General features: G+C 43.3%; 2 protein-coding genes across 2 annotated transcripts; one reads left to right on the forward strand and one right to left on the reverse strand.

Moving 5' to 3' along the window:
• The first annotated feature begins 930 nt into the window (after positions 1–930).
• Positions 931–7045, forward strand: itm2ca (integral membrane protein 2Ca). The gene is made up of 6 exons (XM_008304017.1): positions 931–1146; positions 2693–2836; positions 3007–3195; positions 4219–4329; positions 5576–5726; positions 5910–7045. The coding sequence occupies exons 1-6, from the start codon at positions 1054–1056 to the stop codon at positions 5999–6001; spliced, it is 780 nt and encodes a 259-aa protein (XP_008302239.1). The 5' UTR covers positions 931–1053; the 3' UTR covers positions 6002–7045.
• A 4042-nt stretch (positions 7046–11087) lies between these two features.
• LOC103374004 (lysophosphatidic acid receptor 6-like) lies at positions 11088–12648 on the reverse strand. Its single transcript, XM_008304016.1, has one exon. The coding sequence runs from the start codon at positions 12568–12570 to the stop codon at positions 11710–11712; it is 861 nt and encodes a 286-aa protein (XP_008302238.1). The 5' UTR covers positions 12571–12648; the 3' UTR covers positions 11088–11709.
• Positions 12649–16224: the final 3576 nt, after the last annotated feature.

The following is a 16224-nucleotide window of genomic DNA, read 5'->3' on the forward strand; positions in this document are numbered from 1 at the left end:
CAGAATGTGCAGAAAGTTGTGAACATGAGCAGAAATGCATACAAGTGAATAAAGTCTGGGGGCTTATAGTTTAATGATTGTCATTGATGTGAAAAGATGCACATTTGAAGCGGTCACGTCCCCAAACAGAAGACTGAATCAGGTTTGTATGTGTGTTGATTCGCCAGTCAGAGCATCTTCATGGCAGTTTCTTTTAATGCTGACATTTTTGTCTTCAAGCTTCTGACTTAAAAAAATAAAAAAAACCTTCCTGACCGCACAGCAAAGAAAGAATCGATCAGAAGCAATGTTGCTGCTCACCATTAATAAGAATAATTATAAAAATATTCCACTGAACACCTTTTGTAATGATAAAATAAAAAATAATTCTAAAAAATCAGCTCTTGCGATGTGAACAAACATCATGGAGGTGAATGAATAGGTGCTATTTAAAATAATATTAATAATTTAAAACACACTTTAATCTTTAAGGTCTTTAGTGTGTTTTAAAATCTGACTACACAAAAAAAGAGAGAAACTGAGTTGGAAAACTGCTTATTTGTTGTGACCTCATGTAAACAAACCGCCATTTAAAGGGTTAAAATCATGGAAAGGGATTAATAGATGGTAGTTATGATCAGGGAAAATACACCCAGTGATCCAGCACAGTAAATAATAGTAATATGGGCAGTATAGAAATGTCATGTCAGTGTTTGAAAGTGGATGTTTCTGTCTTTCTTGGCCTCTGTGTAACTTTTTAAATGAATAACGATTCATATCTCCTCCCATCTACCAGTGAACGCCCCTGAACATGAGCAGACAAAGCAGCGGACTGGTCCTTTAAGAGGCAGCTTAAAAAAAAAGAAAGAAAAAAAAGAAAAAGAAAAAGCCAACCAGCACACATCCGGTGGATCGAGACAAAAACAGAAGCAGCCCAGCGGTGAGAGCAGAGAGAGGGCGGCCCGTCAGCAGCGGAGGGGATCCGTTTGAAGAAGGTGGCAACGAGCGTTCACACACCGGAGAGAGACGCACCTGCAGCGGACTGAGCAGAGCCGAGCCGAGCCGAGCCGAGCCATGGTCAAGATCAGCTTCCAGTCTGTCGCGGGACAGAAAGTGGAGAAAGAGAATGATGGCGACAAGACCGAAATCCTCATCCCTCACCCGCTGGTGCGTCCCTTCCTCTCCTTTGCTCCTGTTGTTCACGCTGTCATTGCTGTGTGGGGATGACCCTGGTGCAGGCGCTGCTGTGTCCGGGACAGGCTGCACCTGCTCGGCCATCAGCAGCGCCGCGACTCCGTCCATCGCCATTTGGTTGGAAACAAAACATGTCATTGCTGTGATGGTTTCCTCTGCGTCAGTGCGCTCATTGCAGGCTGGATGCAAGTTATTAGTACGTGCAGATGCATGCTCTTTGTTCAAGAATGCATTCTGCATGACCAAAATAATGGAAAAGGAAACATTTTGGATTGCATTTGGGTTTATTGGTGATGTGGCCTCTGGCGTTTTTTTCCCTCAGTGCTGGTTTAAATGAACAACCTCTCCAGCTTAAAAAAAAAACAGGCAGAATGCAAGAAATGCAGAGCTTTGGCTGACAAAATGGCAGATGGGCTGCTGTGGCTTGCAGTGCATGCAAGATCATTTGTCACAGCTTTAAAGGAGGTACAGCAGTGGAGTCCTGAACTTTGCTGTGGCAGCATCCCAGCTTATCAAAGATACATGGCTGAGCCCTGATGATGGTGATGATGATGAGCCACACTGGAAAATAGAGACAGGACATCAGGCGTCGTATGAGGTGAACATTGCAGAAGTACAGACCTGCAGTGTGACTTTGAAATGTGTTCACCCCAACGTGCACACCAGGAGACAGACGGGCCTCGTGGTGTGTCAGGCTCTCAGCCGGTGTGAACGAGCCTCCATCTCTCTCTCAGTGGGGTGGAAGAACACAAAGAGCTCACAGAAGAGTGTGTTCTCACGTACTCTGGTGTCTCCTTGTCCTCATGCACCCTCCGTCTCCAAATGCTTCAGCAAAGAACAGCATGAAACCTGAAATCCTGCCTCCGCGGCAAAACACTCCGTTCTGATATTGGCACCCAGGACACTGTGAGACAAAGGTGCTGCTTTCAGGCTTTTTGTGTCATCTCCCTTTTAAAATGATTGTTCACACAGGATTTCTTTGAAGTTTCCTCCAAGAGCTGATTCCTATGCACACAGTAGTTCTTTTTTTGTTTCCTTCTGAGCTCCAGCTAAGAATAGAAACCCTTTGTTGTTTGTCTACAGAGCCGGCTTTGCACAAGATAATTTTACCTGCCTCGATCAGCGGAGCAGCACAGCTCCAGCACAGCGCTCAGCCACTTCTGTTAGTCATTGTTGTGGGAGATGGAAACGCACACTGAGCGGCTACTGCCTGTGCGTAGTGCCACCCTGCCAACACAGGTTGGGCGCGTGGCACCAGCAGATGGGCTGCAAGACTGGAGGCGTCTGGGAAGATTACTCACCATCTCAGTCAAGTTTTCATTACCGGGCTCTCCGTCATCCCTTCCTCTGGCCCGGCTCACTGCTGCTGCTAATTCCTGCTCAAAATGCACCTTTTTTTGTCAGCTTCTGTTTTAGCGGTTGGTTCATTCAGATCATTTTCTGCCACTGAAGATGAGTAAGCTGGATTGAAGCTGCCTTTTCTGTGACCTTTTTAGTATTAATATTGTATGTTTTCCAGGATGAGGAGGAGCTGGTCCTGCCGCTGCGGCCCAAGAAGTCTCCACTCAACGGGCTGTGCTGCCTGACCTTTGGCCTGGTGGTGTTCATGGCCGGTCTGGTCCTGGCCTCCATCTACGTCTACCGCTACTACTTCATACCTCATGTAAGGCCTCATTGTGCTGTACAGTGTTTTGCATCTAACACTGAAACTCACAAATGAAAATGTGTCCTGTTTTTTGTTTTTTATTCAAATTGCTGCTCTGCAGAAAGGAAATTTTGAGTGAAGCCTTGTTTTGGAGCTTGTGTGTTGATCTAAAGGCTTTGTGTGTGCAGATCCCAGAGGAGAACCTGTTCCGCTGCAGTGTGCTTTATGAAGACTCGGTGTACGCCCCGCTGCGTGGGCGTCAGGAGCTGGAGGAAAACGTCGGCATCTACTTGGCCGACAACTACGAGAAGATCACTGTGCCCGTGCCTCACTTTGGAGGCAGCGACCCCGCCGATATAATCCACGACTTCCACAGAGTGAGCACAAGCACACATGCATGTTGTTCAGCTTAAACAAAACGCAGCACACAGAGTTACATCTTTTAGGGTTTGCCGCTTTGCAGCCATGTTGGTAAAGCCGTCCTGGCTGACAAGACCAGGCTCTAATCTGAACCAATGAAAGGAGAGTCATAAGTTTAATTATAATTGTCGCTGGAACATAAAAAGAGCCTGTATAGAACCACCAACATACAACACACTCTTTCCAGCCTTTTTTCTCCAACAGATTATTCACAATTCACAACATTTTCAAGCACTAGAAGATCCAGCAATCAGTCAACGCAATAATAACAATAATACAGTAAAATAATTTAAAACTCATATGAATCCTTTATTTATGCACGTGTACCGCATTCATCTCTATTATAACTACAGTCCATCAGCGTTGTGGCCTAAAGTCGGGCTGCGACACATTTACTTGCAAAACAGGCCTAATTAAGCCATTTAATAGTCATTTGAGTGAAAACAAAATACTGAGACAATATAGACATAATCCTCTAGACGGGAGTGTTAAGCTGCTCTTTTTTGTAAACAAGTTCTAGCAGGATGACTTTGTGAACTATTCATAAAACATTTGAGTCACTTGCAGTTGAATAATGTCTGTAAACGTGGCTTTGAGACCTTAGAAATGAGCCACAACTTCACTGAACACATGGTGTGCTCTGCTACTTAAACACCGGCACTACAGGCCGGATCACATCTGATGAAAACGGTTGGGGGACTTTGCTCCAAAATAAGCTTTAAGGCAGGCTTTCCCCCACTGGCTGTATATCTGCTGGGCGAGCTCACAACCTGACGACACAACAACATGATTAGCTGGATGTAACAAAGCAGAGACGTTTAATGAGATGTATCCTCATGGCACATGAAGGCCGATACAAAACCTGAACGGCAATGACGAGCCCCGCGGTTTTAAAACTAGAAACTGCGAACATATGATGAGAATTAAAACAAAAAAATCTGTTTTAGAGCTGGTCTTTAACAGGCTGCTGTGTTTTCCAGGGACTGACCGCCTACCATGACATCGCTCTGGACAAGTGCTACGTTATTGAGCTCAACACCACCATTGTGATGCCGCCGCGCAACCTCTGGGAGCTTCTAATCAACGTCAAGGTAACACGGCGGCACCTCGGCGTCTTCATGAGCGCCACTTATTCCAGAGTCCTTCTGAAGCGGCCTTCACCTCAAACCTCTGCTGTTAACAAATGCTGTGAACCTGAAGCTTGATTTGATCAGTGTAGGAAGTTAACACAAAAACACACACCAAAAAGTCTCTGCTACTACAGAAGAAGCACGCAAACATGTTTTATTATTTACACATGAGTTGAAGCGTGAGGTTTTGGGATGGACAGACAACTTGTGAGTTGATAAACCGCTAAATCAAGCGGGCTAACGGCGACCATGCCAGCCAGTCTGGAAGATACTCTGACTGTTGTGTAATTTAATTGAATAAACTGTGTGAAATCTATTGAATGATCAAGAATAAGCCGCTAGCTGTTGCTAAGGCCCCAATAAAACCACCCAGTTTATTCTAAACACGAGGCTGTGTATCGAGGCGCGGTGATGTCGCTGGAAAATCAAGATGAAATGTTTGGTTTCAGGTGATACTAACGGTTTTTGATTATCTCTTTTTAATTAAGACCAGGAGAAAATAGATTTATTTTAAATGTATTCACTTTGCTACAAAAATTACTCTTAAAGTCATCTTGAAAATAAATGAGAGCAGATGACCAGGAGAGTGTCATTTATGTGGAGGTGGGTGGGAGCACCGGGTCATGCGTGTTTTTAGCATGAGGCCCGTCTCCTAAGAGTACCCACCAGTCCCTCCTGGCCACTGCTGCAGACGGGGGTGATGAGAGGCCCAGGCGGCCGTGGAGCATCACGCCTCAGGAGACCTGCGAGAAGGCCACAGGGAACGAGACGGAGGGCGAGGATGCTAACGAGCCGGAGAGGTTCAGCAAATGTTGTGTTTTCACTGTTCATGGCCGTTTGCATCTGATGCATTTAAACTGTGGAACATCATCCCAAACGATTGGCTTATTGCTGTCAGTGAAGTGTCAGAGCAGTTTTTGCTTTTGAAAGAGGGCATGAAGTAGAAGCTCATCAGCAACAGAGGTTTTGTAGGTTCGACTGATTCCTTCAAAGCTCAGCACTGTGGGGAAAGTTTGCTGTCAGTCAGTGAGGAGTCAGATTTCACCAAAAATGTGCAGAAAGCAGCAAAACCACTGATTGCACCGGTCCCACTCACACGTTTGTTTTGCAGCAGTGTGTTTTCCTCTTAAACATGTCAGCCCCTCAGCGTTTCAGCATTGAAAACCTGTTCCCATGAGTCTGTCGCTGTGGCGTCTCCTCTTTGCAGAAGGGAACATACTTGCCTCAGACCTACATCATCCATGAAGAGATGGTGGTGACTGGCAAAGTGCACAACATGCGTCAGCTGGGACCGTTCATCTACCGGCTGTGCAACGGGAAGGACACGTACCGCTTGAACCGCCGCGTCACCCGCAGGCGTGAGTTGGGGTTAATGGAGGGATCAATGGAAACATGTTGGAGAGCTGATAGACGGCTGCCCAGGCTGTGCTTTGGTTTAGAGCTTTATTGTTCCAACTATGATGAGATGTGATGTTCAGCACGCAGCCAACCGAGCATCTCTGCTGAGCCCCTCTCTCTGTCTCACCGTGTTTCCCTCGCAGGCATCAACAAGCGTGAGACGAAGGACTGCCACCACATCCGCCACTTTGAGAATACATTTGTGGTGGAGACGACTATCTGCGACGAAGCGTAAACGCGACCGTCATCTGTGCCCCCCCAGCCACCCAGAGGCACATCTCCAGCCACTGTAGCACCGTCCTGTGGATCTGATCACGTCTGAATTACACTGTACTTGTGATTTTGGTTTGATGTCCTTTTGTAAAAGAGGTTTTTTTTTTTTGTTATTTCTCTACCTGTCTGGGTTTTTTTTCATTTCCCATAGGTAATATTTACCCTCAAGTTTGATGCAATACTAAGCTGCTGGTTCCATCACAGGATTTTCCATGTAGCAGAGTCCGTAAGCCAATAATGAATAATTTCAAGACCTCTTCTCCCTTTGGGGATTTGTACGACGGTTACTGTTGTTGAGGGAGACGGCCGTCTCCATGTGTTGTCAAGGTGACTGTATTTTGTTTTTTCTGCTGCCCTGGAGGTTTCTTTGTGTCTCTTAGTTCTACTGACAGTCATCTGTGCAAAGCGTGGCGTCTTGCTTCCCTGAGCGAACAATGTCCACGGCTTTAATTAATTTGTTTTTCTCATGTTCTCTGTAAACATGTAACTGCTGATGACTAGTTGCTTGCTTGCATCTTTATCCTCTTGCCTGCCTGTTGCTTCCTTGCTCCTCTTTCTGCCTTTCATCTTGTTAACAAGCATCACCACACAGTAGAAGTTAGATAAGGCTGCACTGGGCATTAGACTGCATTCTTTTCTATTTATTTTTTTTAACAACATGCCATCAATGAAACAAGTGAAGACCCATATTTATTTTTGATGCTCTCATTTGTTTTTTCCCTTTTCTTGTGCTTCTCCCCCCCTCTCCCTGCTGCATTTCTGAATCATTTACAATAACCTTTGTTTTCCCTTGCATGTCTTTATCTATAAGAGAAAAACGGCACTCTTAGAATGTTTTGTAAAACAACGTTTAAAGCCTTAGTCCAGCGTCAGACACTGGGCTAAAGTCAGTACAAATAAAAGGGAGCATATTATGCGATACGTTAGCAAACCAACCCAACTTTGATCTGTATATTTTGTCTGCAAATGAAATCTGTCTGTGAATAAAGTAGTAAAAGTGACTGAATCACGTGCTTCATTTCCCGACCTCCAGAACAGTCACCATGCTGCAGCCGGCACGGTTTAAAGTGGAAAATACACCGATTAGCTACAGCATTAGCACCACTGACAGGTGATGCTTTTATCACTGTGTTGTTGGAGTGTCATGTTCTGCCTGGAAATCTCAGGTCTTGGCATCACTGTGGATGTACCAGGCCAAGAGCTCAACCCTGTCCTGGACAGCAGGACCCAATAACCGCTCAGGCACAGCTAGAGGAACACAACCAAGACCCGTGGGATGCCCTGACCTGCTCCCAGACATCCGTGTTGTCCATGTGTCCTGACCAGTCAGGCAGATGGTTCTAATGTTGTTCATCCGTGTACATTAATCCAATTAGCATCACCCACTTCCTCCTGCAGGGGGCTGCAACGTACCCCAGCTGACTTTGAGCCAGAGGCACCCGAGACAGGTGGCCAGTTCTTCAGACAGACAGCAGACATGCTCAGTCTCGCACCCACGGCGGGTTTAGATTCCCCTACCATGAATATCTTTGGACTGTGGACGTCTGGACACACGGTGAACATACAAACTCCACAGGAAGGCACCAGCCAAGCAGCAGGCCTGTGCTGTCCAGTGCTGACCTGCTCCACTGTACATTGTCTTTATGTTTCATATTTGGAGCAACAATCCCTTTTACTATTAAAAGGTGTGATTTTTGTCTCTATTTTTATAACTAAACATCATTATAAATGTTTCCATCGGGTTGCAGCTTCATGATCAGAGGCTGCAGTGCCACCAGCTGGACATCCAGACACCAGCAGACTTGTTTCCAGCATCATTTAGTTAGTAAGGAATATGTTTATTGTTTGTTTTTTCCCATTTTTAAAAAAAATTAATTGTTGAAGCCAAGCATATTAGTTGGATATGATGGAGAATGTTTCACACAGTACAGTTAAGCATGACACAACTATTTCAATTGTACGAAAATCTCAACATATGGGCGACATATTAGATTTTTCTGGAGCTTTTAGCCACATCTCACAGTCTGTGTCCCCTCCTCAATTTCAGCACTCCTGGTCGATGTCAGGAACTCCTTCCTACTTCACATGACAACTCTGAAAGCTCCTCCACTGATGAGGACCTTAAGATGCAGTTGAAAAGTGGATCTTGAATAACTGAAGACGAACACTGTTTTGGTTTCTCAGCTCGCTTTAAAAGCTTCTGTCTGTGTCAAAAAGTGTGAGTTTAGGTACTGGAGAACATAGAAGTTGTTGACTTTCTTATCTTTGTTTTTCAGTATTTACACAAGCAAACGTGCTGCCCTTTGACACAGTGCCTGGTAACACTAATAGTCTTCTGTGGAAAAAAAGGCACCAGAAGCTCATCACGCCCCCTTTAGGAGAAATAACTTGTTGCAGGCATTTTACATTATTGTCCATCAAACTCTGGCTACATTCTTGACCCCTCTTCCTTCAGGTGGAAGATGTTTGAGGGTATTTCTTGAATCTCTTGCTTATTTTCATCTTCCCCAGGCCACTCCACAACTCTTCGTTTCTTCTTTTTGAGTCGTTCCTTTGTCGTCTAACCACGCGATCATTTTGGACGTAACATTTCCACCACCGGGCTCCTCAGTTGGACTGAGTTTTTCTCCTGAAAGCCGCCAACTGTTACTGTGTCCAAACAACAGCGTCTTTGATTTGTCTGTCTGGAGCACGTTATTCCAAAAGGATTTCCTAATATGTCCATTGGCAAGCTTTCACTTTAAGTTCTGTTGGGATGGCACGCCTCTCATGCAGGTCAAAGGTCTCACATTGTTTTTGATCGTAGCTGCACCAACATCTTTGTTCGACGACAACATCGAGTCACCCGTAGATGAGACTTTGGGGTTGTTGTCTTTGCATCAAATGGTTTGCTCTCAGGGCAACAAGTCACAGATGAATTGCAGTAATTTCAATATTACTTGTAGATGGTTTTCAAATTGGATAACTTTTGAGACATAGAGGTTTTCATAACTGTTTGGTTATTTTTTTCTGAAGGCCTGACAGAGCTTTTTAGATCTTGGCTTATATATATATATATAGCAATAGCAAAGAGAACGGCACACCCTAGATGTTAGAGGTGTAAATAGAACATATTCTGCTTTATGTGTCACTCTCTCATTTTCATCTGTATGCACTGTAACAACAATAATTCACTTAATGACTCGTTTTACACAGTACTATATTTATATATACAGATCTTTCAGCTACATGTTACTGTCATCATCATCAACGAAAATAGCCGGTTCAGGCATCATCACTCGAACACAAAGTGTAGAAAACCAGCCCTGTAGCGACAAAGGGTTTCAGCAGTAAGTGGACGTTGGAGTTTAGATCATTTATTTTCACTCAGAACAGAATTCTGTGAGGCTGTTTCCACCTTTTGGGTGAACTGATCCGAAAATGTCTAACCCACAGTTTTGGCTATCATGAAACCACAGGGACCTTTCTTCAGTATGTCTTTAAACTTTCACAGCAGATTCTTTGATTCATTTCACAGCTTGTTCTTATATTTTGACGTCCCAGCCTGTGATGATTGTGTGTTGCTGTGGAATGGTTTGATTCTTGGTTTAGTTTTGCATCAAGTGTTTTAACTCGTTCTCACATCTCATTGTTCTTATCTTGCTTTTGCTCTTGCATCACACCATCATATCATCTACTCTGTGAAACCAAGAATGACTGTTGGTGTTCCATTTCCGTTCCATATGTGTGGTTGAATAGCAGATATCAAAAAAGTACATCAGAGACTGCCTTTGAACAGATAGTTTGTGCAATAGCAAGTTAACATAAAGACATGAGTATAGGGAAATCTGTCAACCCTCACTGCCTAATTGCATTTGCAGTGATTATTTGTGGATCATTTCAAATCTGCAGAAGCGCTAATCTAGATCCTTACAGTGTGCTGTGGTCTTAAATCCATTTCCTTCCATCTGGAGGGGTTTAGGACTCGAGCCGGCTCCACGGCTGAGACACTCACAAATAAGACGAAAGCCAGAATCACATAAACGGATTTATAGCAGACACAACACGTAAGAGGGTAATATTCTGCAAAGCAGTCAAAGGACGCCCTTAGAGGAGGATACTGAAAGAAGAGTTGTGTCATTTTTTCTCAACCTAAGCCTTCTGTTTCAAATGCATGAAGACATGCTGAATGCATGTTGAACAATGTTTGTGCTGTAGGTTTTTAACACACAGATCGTTCAGGCTTCTGAGGCATTTTGGAAAATGTTTATTTTCTTTTTTTATCTTGCTCAGAGTTAATAAGGAGATGAACATCACTATCTTATCTGTCCATCAAATATGAAGTCACACGGAGGAGGCAGCGTGCAGTCGAGCCTGCTGTACGATGGAAATTATATCTCGTTTGTTTGAGTCACACCGAAACCCAAGTTCTGTTTGTACCACAGTCATGTGCCTGACTACTTGTCTTACAAACAAAATTTTTCTCACCTTATTTAATAATGACAGCTGAAAGTGTTACATCTCTACTCTTCTAATTATTGATTATATTTATGTTTTGATGGATTGATTTTATCTGCCTCTTTGCTTTTAATGTAATAATTAATGACTGTGTTTATATTTTGTGGATTGACTTTATCTGTCTTCTTACAGTTCTGTGTGAAGCACTTTAAATACAAATTGTGCTACACAAGTAAACCTGCCTTGTCTTACCTCCTTCTCAACTCAATGAAAATCTGAAGGGAGCTTTAACATGCAGCCTCACTTCAGTTCTACATGACTGACAGAGAAAAAATACCACAGGATTCATTTGGTCATCTATGAAATGACTGAGCATTACTTTCAGCCTTTATTTGAACTTGGAACACATTGAAGCCTCATTGTGGCCAAGTAGGAAAATAAAAGGTGTAGACACACAAATAAGAAACTTGGATAAAAATGACACTAAAAATAATTAAAGGTAAATTCAGTACAATCATTAAAACAACAATGACAGCATTTAGGATTGAAAACAAATGAATCAACTGAAACAACAACAATAAAAGCAAATTAAGATGAAATAAAAAGCCTTAAAGCGAAGAGTATCAACTTTAATTCCTATAAATCTGAATCGTTTGCATTGTATTTACACTTTGGTTTCACCTTCAAAGAGAACCATCGTGAATGTTAGTCCTCACATGCACCTTACATTCAGCCAGCTTTGGCTTTTTCTATGTTTTCCAACATACATTTCAAGTTGCATCACTTATTAACCGACATAACAACGGCTGTACACACTCACACCACTCACTTGTCCAGATGGCCCTCTGTACGATCAGGAAGTGTGACTTCATGGTTCCTCTACATTTATATTTGCAAATAAACACACAAGAGTAGCATCAGTCTTACTTTAACTACCGCGTGTGCACATATTTCCCAACAGGCCCAAATATTCCTTTTAAGATGATTTCTTCTACACCTGTTTGGACTCTTGGTGGAAGTGAAGCTGAGATTTTTGCCGTCCATAGACACAAATAAAATACCCGAAAGTTGGCGAGCATGTTCTCCGTCTGCCTTGCTCTAAGCTTCAAACGAAAAAGGAAAAAACATGACATGGTCCAACTTGTAACACATCCCATGTCTCACATTTTGCAGGAAATTAGGAAATCCACAACATTGCCTCGAAAATCTGAATATGTTCTTTTTCTACTGTTCTCATGACACATCCACGTCATCTTTTTTCCTCCAGAAGGCATCAAAAGAAAAGTAATACAACAGCGGATCCAGGCAGCAGTTCACAGCAGCCAGACATATCATCGACAAGTGATCACCGTCAGGAACTGCAACCACACTGAGCGTCGCAGGCAAGAAACATATGGTGAACATGACCAAGTTCAGGATAAAAATCAGCATTACATTCATCTTGTTCTTGACCTTTGCAGAGTCGCTGAGATGACTGCGTAGAGTCCACGACACCATAACCGTGCACACGATGTTGACTGCCAGCAGGATGGACACCAACACAAACTGAAAATAAATAACGTGTGATGGTATGGAATTCCCTCCTTTTGATAAAAAACAAGACGTTTTGGTGCGGTTTGACTTTCCTGAACCGATCACAATTGGTGGGATGAGAATCACCAACACAAACAGCCAAACGAACGCAGCACCTTTCCAGGCATTGGAAGAGGTTCGAAGATGCCGTGACCTCAGAGGATAAACTATAGCCAGCAGCCGGTCCACGCTGATGATGGTGATAAAGATGGAGCTGGAGCGGATGTTGCCGTGAAAGAGCAGCGTTAAACTGAAGCACGCTGTTGTGCTTAGAGGCCAGATTCCTGTGGCGTAGAAATAGACTCTCATGGGCAAAGAGATGACGAGCAGCAGGTCTGAGACTGCCAGGTTGACCATGAAGACGGCGCTGGGAGACTTGAGGCTGTGGTGGCGAAGCAGAATCCACAGAGACACGGCGTTGAGAGGCAGACCAAGGCCCAAGATGCAGCCAAAGAGAGCAGCGTACACCGGCTTTGGCTCCTCAGCAGTAACATTCCCTAGTAACACAGTCGTACCATTCATGTTGAGTTCTTGAGTGAATATTATCCCTTAGCACACCACGCAGTAGTTCTTCCTTCTGCTCTCTGAAGTGATCAGAGGTAAATGTGAGCGGGTAGATTGTTAAATATGCAACAGGAAACTCTTGTGGCTCAGCTCAAGGGTTGTGGTCACAGACGTATACGAGTCAGCAGTTCACAGCTTTTATGTTTTATGCAGTATTGAAATGCAGTATCTTGTTAACAAACATATCTTTATGATGAATAACACAGGTAGTAACAGACACTGATAATTCATTCAGTTTTATTGTAACGTGCTGAGTGTTTAATGCACTAAAAGCATTATGCAAATATATTGCAAAACTTCATGAAAATGTGTGGTCGTATTGATCACTTTTACACAGCTCCTAGCAGCGAAAGGTTTTTGGTAGTTTGCATGTAAATTATGATTGTAAACTGGATTGTTTAAGGTTGATTTTCCTGTAAACAGACGATCACTCCATGGTGTGGTTCAGCTGAATGAGCAACCCTTCAATTCAGTTTCCTCTATATAGCATCATTTCACAAGGTAAATGCTGTCAAGACCATGCAATGTTAGAATATTGAGAAAAACCCAACAAATGCAAGGATTCCCTTGGTCCAAGCTCCTTTAACCTGTTCAGCCCTGAGCTGTTTATCAGGCCTCTGCTCGAAAATGACATACCCATAATAACAACAGTTTATCTCTGCAAGCACAAGGTCTATTTGTCTAATTATTGTGTCATAATAAAAGGAGCACTTGTAAGATTCATTCAGATGTGTAAATATCAGTATATATGTTACTGGTTAAGCGTAAATGAAGGTGGCACACAGCAAAAATGAAACATTTTGCAGGTTCGCCTAAAAATAAAGATAACAATCAGGATAATGATCTCTTTGTAATGATGCAGCTGCAGCTCTAAACCTCTCCCACATCAGAGCACAATATGTGAACATTCTCTCTGCAAAGTTTGACTCTGATAAAGTGAAGCAGAACAAAATTAGAGTTTTCAGTCCAGACACTTGTGACCATCTGAATTTTCTTATGTACAAACTATATATTTCACTTGTATATCACTAATGGTGTTCAATACATCCAAATACAGCAGTTCTTTTGTTTAAAAAAAAAAATCCAACCAGACCGCTGTCTGTGTTATTGGTCCTGTGCGTGATGCTGATCAAACTGCTGTGAGGCTCCTGTGGTGACGCAAGGCTGTATCTCCGTCATGGATTGGTCAATCTCAGTGATTGACACCGCCTTCTAATTGTCAGAGCCAATAGAATATAGCGACAGCCACCAACATGAGATTGACAGCACTTTTAGCCAATCAGAATCCGCAGAACGCCATCTTGAAGACGAGCCGCTTGCTGTCCNCAACCCTTCAATTCAGTTTCCTCCATATAGCGTCATTTCACAAGGTAAGTGTCAATGTGTAAGGTATCTCCCAAAGAATAACGGGCAATATTGCTTCTTGTTGACGCTCTTTATTTCTCGTTCTCCAGTCACACACCTGCAGTAACTTACAACAACTCGAGAGGCGGAGCTACTTTCGCTACCGTTTTCAGTGCACATGAACTCAGATCAGTGTGTGCGTACACAAAATAGTCCGCTGGATACCACACTCATATGACATCTCCCCTCTTTTGAGTCATAGACCTAAAGGTATGTAAACAATAACCAAGAAAACCTGCAGTGTTTCTTCTCCTAAGAATTATACAACCGAGGCAGGTAATGATAAGAGAGAACAGCAATTAACCTAAGTCTGATTAACCTGCAGTGTGGGTTAGTGGAACACTCTGGAACTTAACAACATGTTTCACTTGTCAGCCACTTATAAACAAGGCAGGGAAGTGCTGCAACACGACAGGAAGAATAACATTAACAGTGCACATCTGCATTCAGTTCCTTCTCTCATTCTTCCTCTATTATTTCCCTGAGGTTATGGGGTAGACTGCCCATTCACCTCCATAGCTGCCAAAGATTATTCTGCTCCATTGTTGGCAAGCTATGTGTTAAGTACATACAAAATCTTTAAATCTGTCAGGTGGACGGATGACTCTTCCTCTGCAGGTCACCCGAGCCTGAACATGTCCCCCAGGCTCCGCTGGAACAGTCTCTCTGACCGGTGAATCTGGAGGCGAGTACAGGGGTGATGATGGTTGTTCACTCGCCTGTGTGCTCTCTGTCTCGTCTGGCTGTTGAACAGGAAGGAAGGTTAGGCACAGGTGGTGCCTGTTCCTCCGCAGTGTTTCACGGTCTGTCTGGATCAGGTAGGACCTCGGTGTTGTGTGTGGTTGTTGGACTGTCCCTGTTGTCCCCCATTCTGACTCTCTGTCGAGTTTCACCACTACTCTCTCCCCTTTTCTGAGAGGTGGGAGTGCTCTGACATCGTGGCGCCTGTCGTAAGTGCGTTTGTAGTTCTCCTTCGCCTTGGTGTCAGCTTTACGCACCTTTGTGAAGTCAGGCCACTTTGGGGCGAGGACTTTGTCAACTGTGGGCACAGTTGTCTTAATCTGACGGCCCAACATGAGCTGTGCAGGGCTGGCACCCGTGGCTTGTAGCGGCGTGGCTCTGTAGCTCAGAAGAGCCAGGAACGGGTCGGCCTGTCGAAGAATCTTCTTCGCTGTCTGAACTGCCCTCTCAGCCTCACCATTGGACTGAGAGTAGTGAGGGCTGGAGGTGATGTGTTTACAGTCATAAGCCACAGAAAAGCTTCAAAATTTCTTACTAGAAAAATGTCGTCTGACCCAATGCCACATCTAAAGGTGGCCTACATAGAAAGGTCTGTGGTTTTGAAAGAGAACATTTTCCATCCACTTCTCTGAGGAAGTTAAAGACCAAATCTAAATGTTGATTGGATCGGCCCAGTGCTATGAGGAAAGTGAGATTGTGGTGACGCAGAGCTTCATCGTTGTGGTTTTCCTCAGTGCTAAAGTGGAAACTTCATGATGACGTTCAGTGTGATAGTGACAATAATCAACGTGCATGATCTGAGTATATTTGTCTTCTTTACCTGCTGCACTGAATGCTCTCAATGTTTATCTCAGCAGAAATAATGCAAGAGAAACAGAAATGTTATCCTTGAACACATAAGGCAACATAAACACACAGATGAACACATTCCTCTTCTATAAGGGAGCAGTAAAACAGATTCAATACAGTTTTATTGGTTCTTTTTGTTTTAATTTTTGGCAAAAGTTGGATGAGATGATATCTGTCAGCTTAGTTTACATTTAGGACTTTAACAGGTGAAAAAGGATGAATGCTTTGCATACAACAGATGTAGAAATGTGTTTTATAGGCAGTTGATTGTTCCTCTGTCTCACTGCTTTGAGCTCCTGGTGTCATTTCTAGACAAATATTTTCACCCAGGCTGCAGAGTAGATTATTCTAATAGCTTTATGTCCTCCTGTGTTGCTTAATCTACACAAATAATGCGTCATTTATGAGTTTAATGTCATTCATTCATCTAAATGTGCACAGAAAACTTTCAATAGTGCTTTAAATGCACAAAATAAAGTAAAAAGTGCAATATTTGCCTCCATAGTGCAGGTTAATAGAAGTAGAAACTTCCATGAAATACTTCAGTTACAACAACATTTCAATACAGTATCTGAGTAAAAGTATTCAGTTACATTCCTGCTCAGTGGTTAGCAACAT

This window comes from Stegastes partitus, unplaced genomic scaffold, assembly GCF_000690725.1.
Source record: "Stegastes partitus isolate 25-593 unplaced genomic scaffold, Stegastes_partitus-1.0.2 Scaffold2116, whole genome shotgun sequence".
NCBI lineage: Eukaryota > Metazoa > Chordata > Actinopteri > Pomacentridae > Stegastes > Stegastes partitus.